We start from the raw sequence: 10,894 nt of genomic DNA, 5'->3' as shown, positions 1-10,894 counted from the left end.
GCTGACACCCCACAAATAACTATCTGTGCTGAGGTGGAATTGGGAGAGGCAGTGTCGGATGGTGGCCAGGAGCATCCGCTGTGTCATTCATCCATGCAAAGATCTCTCTCTTCGTGAAGCTCCAGGACCATCATCCAGGTCTGATTTCGGACCCAATTTCCGTCCAAGGTGTCGCTGAGGGGGACACCTCAGCTGTCCCTCGGGGGACAAAGGAAGGACAGAAACATCCAAACCCTCCTGCTCACTGGAAGGCACAACGCAGGGGCCTGCAGCGCCTGTGGGCGCTGCTTCAAAGCCTCAGGGGGAAGGTGCTGTGAGGGGGTCTCGGTTATGCCCATCAGACGGGACAGCCCTGTGCAGAGCCGAGCGCGGGTCACGGTTACCCTCACACAGGTCCGAGGGGTCACGGTTACCCCCGGACAGACGGGAGAGCCCTGCTCAGGCCCGGGGGGTCACGGTTACCCCCGGACAGACGGGACAGCCCTGCTCAGGCCCGGGGGGTCACGGTTACCCCCGGACATACGGGACAGCCCTGCTCAGGCCCGAGAGGGTCACGGTTGCCCCCGGACAGACGGACACGACGGGACGCCCCTGCTCAGGCCCGGCAGAGCCCCGGCCCGGCTCCGCAGCGCCCCCCGCGGCCGCCGCCGGCAGCGCCGCTCCCCTCCCCCGCGCGGCCGCTCCGCGCGCACACACCGCCCCTTCGGAAAAAAAAAACTCCAGCCGCTGCTTCCCCGCTTTATATACCCTGCTAAAAATAGCCTGCCGCCGGGCCGGCCAATCAGGAGGGGGCGAATTTCGAATCGGGCCAATGGCGGGAGCCGTCACGGCCGGGCTCGGTCACGCCAGGAGGAGCCGCGATGTCTGCGGCGCGGCGATTGGGCGGCTCTGACGTCATCGGCACGCGGGTCGCGGGGCGCGCGGCGGGGATTGGGCGGCGGCGGCGGGCGGCGCGCCGGGATCACGCGGGGCGGGGGCGGGCGCGGGGGCGGGGCGGCGGCGCGGCCGGGCAGAGCTTTGAATAGGGAAGTTTTGCGGGGGGCTCCGCTCGCAGAGTCCGCGCCGTGTTTGCAAATATTGGGGCCGCTCCTGCGCCAGGTCCGCCGGCCGCGGGAGGGGGGACAGCCGCGCGCCCGCCCCGGGAGACGTCCTGCCCTGCTGTGCGATTAAACTTTGCATGAAACTTTGGGTCTTTTTTCCTCCCCGAGCTCCTCAAGGAATTAATATATATCTCTATATATACAATTTTATTTTTTTTTCTTTTTTTCATCTCTGGAGGAAGGGGGGGGGGGCTTGGAAACTGAGAGCAGAGGTTGACACCCCCCCGCATACACCCCGCAACCCCTGCACATAAAGGAGGCATCTGTATTTTTGGTAACCAGCACTGACTTTGTTGTTGCAACTTGAGACATGGATGTTCTCCCAATGTGCAGCATCTTCCAGGAACTCCAGATTGTGCACGACACGGGTTACTTCTCAGCCTTGCCGTCCCTGGAGGAATATTGGCAACAGGTAAACGAGGATGTCGATGTTGTTGTTGTTGTCGGGGATTTTTTTTTAAGCCGTATTAAAGGATAAGCGGATTTAAGAAAGAAAAAGAAAAAAAAAAAGGCAAAAAAAAAAAAAAAAAGAAGCCCAAGTGTCAGCGAGGAGTTTGGGGAGAATTGAGAATTCTGCACAAATGTGCAGAGATGTTTTGAAGCAGGTGTTTCGGCTTTGAGCAGTCGGCTGTCTGGGGGGAACAGTCCCGAGGCGGATGAAGGAGCTGCGCATCCCCGTCTCTCGCTGTTTACCGCCGGCGCTGCCGGGGGCTGTCAGCGTCCGCGGCCGCTCCGCTCCGCAGCCGCGCCGAGCCGCCGCTCGCTCCACACCGAGTCCTGGCAAAAGTTTTGCGCTTGTACCCGGTCCAGACTCCACAGCTGGGTCTTGTCATCCGAGCTCCCTGCCTTGGCCAAGGGTTGCGTGCGCCCTGTGCTGTGGTTTATGTTTTTGATTTTTATTTTTTTTTTGCTGGTGTTTTTTTGGTTTTGCTTTGTTTAATTTTTTTTTCTGCAAATGTATACTATTATTGTTTTTGTACCTGGCGAAGACGGGGTGAAGCCCTCCAGGAGTGTCGGTACACACCGTGTCCGTGTGTATGCATGTGTATGTTCATGCACAGAGCGCGGCTGTTCCCAGCGCAGGGAGCTTTGTCGAGCCCGTGAGTTGTCAGTCATATGACAGCGATCCCCTTGTGCTAATTGCCGTGGCCGGCAAGGGAGAAGAACGGAGCCTTCTTCCCTTTAATGGACATATTTTTTTGCCCTTTTTTTTTCCCTTCCCTTCCTCTTTTTACTGCGGTCCGAGCAGCGGGACGGCGGGCTCTGACAGCCCCGCGGGGCTCGGGGCAGCGGGGCCGGCGCTGCGCTCGCTGCCCGGCGGGGGCTGCTCAGCCCGGGCACCGGATCGGATACCTGCTGGCTTTGCACAAGGACGAAGGAGCCTTTCCCAGAAGGCTGAAATGCAAAGTGTTACAACCTTCACATGCCTACTAATTGTATGCAATGACTTTTTTTTTTTTTTTCCCCTCTCCCTCCCCCCCGCTCCCCTTTCAGAGCGGCAGCTCCATAGTACGTGATTGAAATGGAGCTAAGTAGTTTCCTTCAGGCATTCGGGCTCTTGGCGAAGCGCCAGCCCTCGTTCCCAGTAGCCTTCAGAGGCATTTAAACTCGGAGAGCTTCACTCTGCTCCCCATTACTAATCTACCTAATGAGGAATTTAAATTAGCCGGGAATATGAAAGTTTAACAAGATCTTAATAAATGCTTTTTTTTGCTTGTTTTCACGGAAAATCAAAGCACTATTGTGCTGTCCCTGTAGAAACCCTTCTTGTTTTTAAAAGCACTGCAACCCCGTTCCCTAATTATAGACAAATACATAAATACCGTGTGCAACAGTGGGTTTGGTTTTTGGGGGTTGTTCGTGGTTCTGATTTTTCTGTCCAATTTTTGCCCACACTCGGAGCCTGACCAGAGCATGTGACCCAGTTTACTGGAACAGTGCTGGGGGAGAAAGGAGGCTGCTCCCATGGCGGCTCTGCTCATGGGCAGATGGAAAGGGGCTGTGGGGGGAATGTGTGGCATTTGGGACCGGGTTTTGCTACCGGGCTTGGAAAAGATGATCTTGCTAAAATAAGTAGTGTTTGCTTTGGAAACTTGGTGTGTCCGTTTTCTGTGTAAAGCTTCCATATGGATCATTTCCTATAGTGGAAAGAATAATCCTGAAACATCAGCTTGTTGCCATAACAGTTCACGTTCCTTTTTGGTTTTTTTTTCTCCTTTTTTTCCCGTTCTCTTAAAGATGGCTAGAAAGTCAGCAGGGTGAAATGAAATTGAAACCCACAGTTTCACCCATTTAGAGTGGTTTTGTTTTTTGTTTTGTTTTCTGTCATGGAGTCAGGGGAATGTGGTTGGGGGGAAGTTGTCCATGTACTGTTACATGTACATTTGCAGAGTACTTTCTTGGCAGATGGTCATGGTTTTAAAAGGAAGTCTCCTTTGGCATTGCGTGAAAGAAAGAGATGACTCATACAGTTGCACTCTTGGCCAGTAGATAAAGTTCTTGTTCATTGTGGGACTCCCAGCAGGACCTCAGAGTAATTTCCCATTTTGCATCCTATAGAACAGAACATTTCTATTCTGGAACTTTTTTCCTCCCCTCTCCTCTGTTGTTGAAGTTCTCCGTGTTCCTCTGAACATGCATGGGAGCAGTTTGGCTTATGTGGTGTGCATGCCAGTGTGCTTGGAAATGACATTCTTTGAAAGTCGAGTGTGCTGTGTTCTCATGCACAGGAAATGGGAGGATGTCTGCTGCTCCATTGATGTCCCCAGAAGACAGGCCGGCAGCCTCGCAGCCATGCTGAAATGTGGCTTTGTTTTCTGACACAGGGTTTGGGTTTTAGCTGGGTGTCAGAGCACATTGTGTTCAGTTGGGTCTTTTCAGCCTCGTGTTTGTGTGAGAGAGATACAAAACAACTTGAAATTAGTCAAGGTGCAAGAGCGAAGTGTAGTTTTGTGTTGTGGTTCTCTACGGTCCTTTTCAACATCAGCCTGCTGAAAACACAGGTTTTGTGATGAGAGTGATGATAATTTAACTGAGTCATTAGAATGCTATTTTGGAAACCAAAGCTGACTTGCACCTTCAGCTGTGTGTTTGAACTCTTGCCCAGGTCTTGAAAACTGATTTCTTTTCATCGTAACAGTCACCTAGTTACGGCTTGAGGAGCCTTTAATTTGTTTTGAACCCAGAAACCTCAAATCGAACATACTACATTCCTGCATGCCTTTTGAAGTGTAAAATAATTTGGTTTATTTTTAAGCAGGCCTGTAACTTTCCTCTGTTTTTTTCCTTCTCTTTCACCTAGACATGTCTGGAGCTGGAACGGTATCTTCAGAGTGAACCCTGTTATGTTTCTGCATCTGAAATCAAATTTGATAGCCAAGAGGATCTCTGGACCAAAATTATTCTGGCACGTGAGAAAAAGGAGGAATCTGAACTGAAGAATACATGTGTCCCAAAAGAGGACAATCTTGCTAGTCAGAACTTAGAGACCAACAGTTTGAATTCTGACGTGAGCAGCGAATCTTCAGACAGCTCTGAGGAGCTCTCGCCCACGACAAAGTTTACCTCTGACCCTATCAGCGATGTTTTAGCCAGTTCAGGAAACTTGAGTTCATCTGTCACTTCCACTCCCCCTTCCTCTCCTGAGCTCAGCAAGGAGCCTTCTTCCCAGATATGGAATTGTACGCCGGGTGAGTTGCATTCACCGGGGAAAATCCGTACCGGTACCACTGGAAAGACTGCAGAGAAAGGTACACCCTCGGCTGGTGACACCTCGCCCGATGGCAGAAGGCGTGTCCACAGGTGTCACTTTAACGGGTGCAGGAAAGTTTACACCAAAAGTTCACATCTGAAAGCACATCAGCGCACTCATACAGGTTAGTAACCCTTAATGCTTATTAAGACCTGGCATCTGCTGTAGGGAATACCCCGTGGTGGTGGTGGTGGTGGTGTCACAGCATTACTCAATCACTGGGTGGTAGCCCAGGTTTGGAGAGATGATGTAATAGCAGCAGAGGCTTACCAGCATGGAAGACATCACTTCCTCATTCCCTTCATGAGCCAGGGCACTTGCTGGTGGATTAGGCTGCTGTCACAGCAAATAGGAGCCACTCGTCTAAGCAGGCAGGGGCTGGGAAGCTGCAGCAGCACGTGGTCTTCAGGAGCAAAGGTCCAGCCAAAATAGGTGCCAGGCCTTTCTTGACAATTATTTTTAAAGCAAAAGTGAGCTAGGACTTTTTTTGCTAAAAAAAGGCACATGTATCTAAAAATCAGTCAGATCACTAAACACTGTTAGAACTTGTTTTTATGCTTCAGTCCACATTGGGTCTATTTTATCAAACATACCAAGGCCTTGATTATATTAAGTATAGCTATATTTGTAGCTCATTTAACACCAATGCGTGCCATTGTTATCAGCAAAAAATCTTGGAAAGCCACAGTGTGTTGTTGTCCTTCTGACACATCTGCCCAATTGGACTTAAATGTATGATCCACTGTATAATTTGATCCCAAATTACTGAACAACAGCATTTTATTTTTATGAAGCCTGAACTAAAAATAACAATCCTGTGTGTTACTGGGAAAGAAAGTGAGGAAGATAGACACTTCAGGGCTTTTATAAATATTTTATGGTTGAAGTAGCCTGCTGATGTGCTTGTTTGAGCATTATTATTTGACATCTCTTTATGACAGCAGTTAGATATGTAGAGCTGTGCCTTGGCTCAGTAGGCATAGCTTAATGTGAGGAACTGGCATGGTGCTCTTGGTGTACCAATCCAAACACCTATATGGATGATTGGCTTTTTTATTTTTTCCCCCTAACATGTGGGAAAGAGAATTCAGGGAGAAGATTCTATTTTGACTCATGAGCTTAACATTTTGTGGCTTTTATGGGAAGTCTGAGCAAGCTTGGATGCTCCCATTGTCGTGCAGAAGTCAGATAAAACAGGATTATTTCAAAAGAAAAAAAATATTTCCTCTGAAACCGTGGTTGTTGAGCAGACATAAATAGCTGCCAGGCTCAGAAGTATTGCAGAACTGGTGTTCTGGTGCTGTCTGGTTGAGAACGTTCCTGTGAATGGAAGTGGTATTTCTTGAATGCTGAAATAGCAGTGTTCAAAGTGGTACGCAGGCTTTTCCAAGAATAAGTGGCTCAGCAAAAAGGAGGTTGCATGTTATGCAGATGAGTGAGTGACAGAGGACTTTGATGCAATACAGTAGCCTAATTGCATTTTGGAGCCTAGCTGTGCTGTCTTTAATCACCTTTGTGAGGTGAATGGTACCTGTTTGGGAGTAAGCCTGCCATTACGGATGAACAGGAATGGTAGAGGGCTGGATTCCTTTGTTTCCTGGGAGCCTGTTTAATCACTTTTTTTTATTATTATTTTTTGTGAGAATGAAATTATTTGATGTGCTGTTGCAGCAAGACAAGTAGGAATCATGTGGATGAATTTTGTGAGCCTTCTTTGCTTGTGTGTTCTGAAGCATTCAGATAGGTTGAATAAAATTGTCTGTCTTTGGAGGAGTGAAGGAGGTTTACATAGAAAATGATAGCACCTGTCTTTGAATGAAGTCATGACTAACATGTAATCTGCTTTCTTTGTAGGGGAAAAGCCTTACAGATGTTCATGGGAAGGGTGTGAGTGGCGTTTTGCAAGAAGTGATGAATTAACCAGACACTTCAGAAAGCACACTGGTGCCAAGCCTTTTAAATGTAGTCACTGTGACAGGTATGTGGTTGAAGTGTACCCTTTTAAATAGTTATTTTTAATGCTTGTTGGAAAGCCAGTCTATGCTGCTTTTCATAGGAATTATTTGGGAACCCCACCATGTCTGGTAGTTTTAAGGAAGCATTGCCTATTTAGGCTGGAAAAACCCTTCCATTTTACTAATCGTTGGGAAGTGGTTTGTAGCCTGATCTTGCAGCTGAGTGTTGAGAAGTCCGCAGTGCTGCCACCCATCTGCAGAGCTCCTGGGTGCCCACAGCCACCTTGAGCACTCCCACGTGCCCCAGGAATGCCAAGTCCCTCCTCCAGCAGCTGTGCTTGGGAGCAGCAGAGCGAGGGGAGGCGCCTCAGCCCCGCGTGCGCGTCGCGTGTCGCGTTCTGGCGGCCGCGGGCTAACGCGCAGCCTCGCTCTTGCCTTGCAGGTGTTTTTCCAGGTCTGACCACCTGGCCCTTCACATGAAGAGACACCTCTGAGTGGGTCAAGAGGTGAATCCTGCGGGCTAAGAGGCGTCAAGGTTGAAGAGCCTTGAGCGGAGGGATGCGTGTTCCAGCCAAAGCATGCCATTTTGCACCCTACCCAGTTGCCTCCAGGACCTCACTTCCTTGAAGGTCTTTTGAGGGCTAATAAGTCATGTAAGAACGGCATAGCAACCGCGGTGCGTGATGTTTGGGGTTTCCTGGACTCATACACTGGTATCTAACCTTCTGAGTGGCTCCTAAGCCTTTGCCGTGAGCATGTGCACTGAGAATGTTAATGATTGGGCGACTGTATGCGATGAGGATCTCTTGATGACTGTATGCTGAGGCACATTTTTTTTCTTGTGGTTGTTTTATAACTGTAAGAGAAAAAAAATAGTCTGAATGTCTTGTATGTGAGGAATATCTCGTGAGATGGGACGACCACCAATCATTTCCAAGGGGTGGGGGGAGGGGTGTCTGCACCTTTTTAGAGGGAAAACCTGAGAGGGGGAGAGGGGGGAATAAAAAGAGTCAGGATGCCAGAATGGAAATGGGGAACCTCCCTGTTCCTGTGTGAGAGGAGCTTTAGGTGTCTGGTGCAGCTATTAAACGTGCAATGTGTCAAGTAGCTTGTTTTACTTGCTACAGAGCTCATTTGTAATCCATTGTATAAGCTGTGTATTTACAAATGTAACACAACTATAACTTTTCATTATAATACAAAGGTTATTGCATGGTTCTGGGGAACTATATGCTTTTCCATTCTTTAATCAGGACTGCAGTTTTGATTCCAGTTAAGAGCAGCTAAAATACAATTGGTCTAATGTTACATAATGTATGGAACATGAATAATTTTTTTGTTGGGTGGATAAAACCACTATTGGTTAGAAACTGATTTTTCTCATGCAGCTAATTTTTCTCTTATTTATGCCTTGAGGACTAACTTCTGGTTTTCTAGCTGTTAATGCACTGTTGACCTTAATAATGGTGCCTTATGCAAGTGACCTTCTCTTGCAGGGGGTCTTATACAGGGGTATGGGTGATGCATGCTTTATTAAGGCTCTCTTTTCACCTGGCATTGTACTGTATCAAATGTATAATATGAGGGGAAAAAAAGGTTACTTCCAGGGTCCTCCTTCACAAAGACAAATATAGAGAAAAGTCATTCATGTCAGTACAGTATTTGTTTAACTTAGACAATTTGACTGTGTTACAGTATAATGCATATGCCAATTGAATACCTGACCAGTTCTGCCACCTTGAGACTTTTTTTATATTGACCTTGCACAACAACTGTGTATATACACACCCCAACTGTACTTAATATGTCAAGTTTTCATACATATTAAAGATACAGAAGTATTAAAAGATGTATTTGCTTAAAAGGCACAAGTTTCACATCTATATATCTAGCTATCTGTTGGTCATACAGAAAGAAACTATATTACTTTTTTTTTAAAAGTGGGCAGAAAAATAATTGTGTATGTATATTTGTGTGTACAGTCTGTGTATGTGTGTATATATATAGATAATATATAAATATTTTTTTTAAAAGGAAAAGAATTAGAACACATAGCTAGAAAATGCCACAGCCCATCAAAATATTCCCTCTTCCCCCTTCCTCCCTGCAATATGGTCATTAAGGAGACAAAGAAATGAAAGATACAGTTAATTAAAATCTAGCATTTTTAGAGGCTTTACCTTTAGCTTAATGATATGCTAAAGGCTTTGTTGGCATTCAGTCCTTCTCAGACTGCTGACTGTGTTTTGTAGTTATTAGGTTGTCTGGAATAGCGTATCTGTGGCCATTTAAGAATGATATGAACCGAATTTTGGCATGCTAAAAGAATATTAGCTGTGTGCAGAAGAAGTACACTCGGGTTTTGGCCTTCCAGCTTACTGGAGGACCTGTGAGTGAGCTAGTCGTTGTGGTGGTTAAGCTCTAATTTTACATAGTTCAGCTAAAATAAAGACTGTTTTTCCCTAGAGTAGGAATAGTCTGTCCAAAACCAGTTTTGTTTTGTTTTTTTTTAAACCAGCTCACTACAGTTGATGCAATGAAACATGTGACCTGTTTCTTTTACTATTAATTATCAGTCTTGCTTACTCTGCTAATATTTTGGTATATCTTCCTGGAAATGTATGTAGATAAGTGGTTTAAAAAAAGTATATGCAAGTGATCTGGTTCTATGGAACACACAGGCTTAAATCATTCTCATTTCATTTTTAATTTAAATTGCCTGAAAATGCACTTTTTTTTTTCTTCCCCCAAACAGAAAAAATTTCCAGAAAATGAATTTCTATTTACGATTGGGTTTTATTGTATTTTTAACTCCTTGTTTGCATTGTCCTTGGCTTAGCCGTAATTATTATAAACAAGAAATCAAAAAGAAAATTAAAAACAAACAAACCAACCCCAAACAAAAAAAAAACTTGCACTGGCTTGTCTCAATTGTGAAATACTATCAGACTTGTGTGGATGGGGTGGGGCTGTGTGCCATATGTCAAATGCCTGTAATTTTCTTAATAAGCAAGTACATTTTGTTCAGGTGATAACTGAGCCTCAATCAAGCTGAAAAATAAAAAAAATAAAACATTTTTGCTTGAAATTTAAGAAGAAAAAGTTTCTATTAGTGAAATTTCTTTTTTTGTTTTTGAAGCACCCTGTTATCTAAAGAATCTCTTTGTAAGATTTTTGTAAAAATTTTGTTTTACAAGATTTTATTTGAAATTGTTTTTTGCAAGATTGTTATATTTCTGTATGAATGTATTTTTTATTGGAATAACATAAAAAGAAATTCTTATCAGCATCACGTGTCTGTTTTCATCTTTCTTCTCTCCAAGTCCTACACACCAAACAATGTCAAGTACTATGTTGCTGTTTTGTCTTGAGTCACACCTGGTCACGGGTGCAAACACCTTTGGGTCAGGTCACTTTGTGGAAGACAAGCCCTGCTGGGAAAATAATGTTGGCAGTAGAAACTAGGAGTTCCTCCATCTCTGAAAAGCTGCTCTTGACTCGTGGTTTGCCTCAGCGGAATAAATAGTTAATGTGATTGTTGCTGCAAGGCTGCACCTTCATTTCAAATCGCTTGTTCTGGAGAGGTGAATGCACAGGGGACGAGTTTGGCATGTGGGAAAGGAGGTTCAGTGGGCATTCAAAGGGAAGGACAAAGCCACAGAGGTGGTGGCTGGGCTGGAGGCACCTGCCCTTGGCAGCTGCTGCTGAGTGTGAGCCCTGGAGCTGCCTGGTCCGTGGGGAAAGCAAGCCCAAAACCTTGAGGTGCAGCTGTGGGAAGGAGAGCTTGGAAGGGACTGCCTGAGCTCTGCCTGCTCCAGACACGCATCTGAGGCTGCTGTGGGGCTGACCTGACCCACATGCTGGTGGTGACCTTCAACCTGTCAAACACAAACCTCTCTGAACCACATTCTTTCAGAGCAATGGCTCTTCAAAGCATGCCTGGCATGCGCCCTGGCTCGAGACCCATGCAGAGCTTGTTTGATGTCACCTCGTGGCTCCTGCTTCACTCATGCTGGTGTTAGAAGTCCCTCAAGCACTGAGTAAAAACAGTGGCAAAATGGCAAACTTGTATGCTGAGAAAGTCTTTG

The 10,894-nt window shown here is 46.2% G+C and overlaps 1 protein-coding gene across 2 annotated transcripts; it reads left to right on the top strand.

The window, feature by feature from the left end:
- The first annotated feature begins 983 nt into the window (after positions 1 to 983).
- KLF6 (KLF transcription factor 6) lies at positions 984 to 10,095 on the top strand. 2 transcript variants are annotated; one of them, XM_054632561.2, is made up of 4 exons: positions 984 to 1,512; positions 4,402 to 4,975; positions 6,706 to 6,829; positions 7,249 to 10,095. In XM_054632561.2, the coding sequence occupies exons 1-4, from the start codon at positions 1,411 to 1,413 to the stop codon at positions 7,298 to 7,300; spliced, it is 852 nt and encodes a 283-aa protein (XP_054488536.1). In that variant the 5' UTR covers positions 984 to 1,410; the 3' UTR covers positions 7,301 to 10,095. The 2 variants fall into 2 exon arrangements, with proteins under 2 accessions (XP_054488536.1, XP_077027698.1); XM_077171583.1 differs by lacking the exon at positions 984 to 1,512 and adding an exon at positions 2,055 to 2,536.
- The last annotated feature ends 799 nt before the right edge of the window (positions 10,096 to 10,894 follow it).

Source organism: Agelaius phoeniceus, chromosome 1 (assembly GCF_051311805.1).
Source record: "Agelaius phoeniceus isolate bAgePho1 chromosome 1, bAgePho1.hap1, whole genome shotgun sequence".
Taxonomy (NCBI): Eukaryota; Metazoa; Chordata; class Aves; order Passeriformes; family Icteridae; genus Agelaius; species Agelaius phoeniceus.
The sequence above is the reverse complement of the archived record's forward strand: the minus strand, read 5'-3'. Positions and strand labels throughout refer to the sequence as shown.

What these genes read in the sequence shown, in the direction of transcription:
- KLF6 (XM_077171583.1), top strand. Translation starts at nt 2,138, where the DNA reads ATGCATGTGTATGTTCATGCACAGAGCGCGGCTGTTCCCAGCGCAGGG. An exon ending in ACATCAGCGCACTCATACAG is followed by an intron (nt 4,976 to 6,705) that starts GTTAGTAACCCT and finishes CTTTCTTTGTAG; the next exon opens with GGGAAAAGCCTTACAGATGT. An exon ending in AAATGTAGTCACTGTGACAG is followed by an intron (nt 6,830 to 7,248) that starts GTATGTGGTTGA and finishes CTTGCCTTGCAG; the next exon opens with GTGTTTTTCCAGGTCTGACC.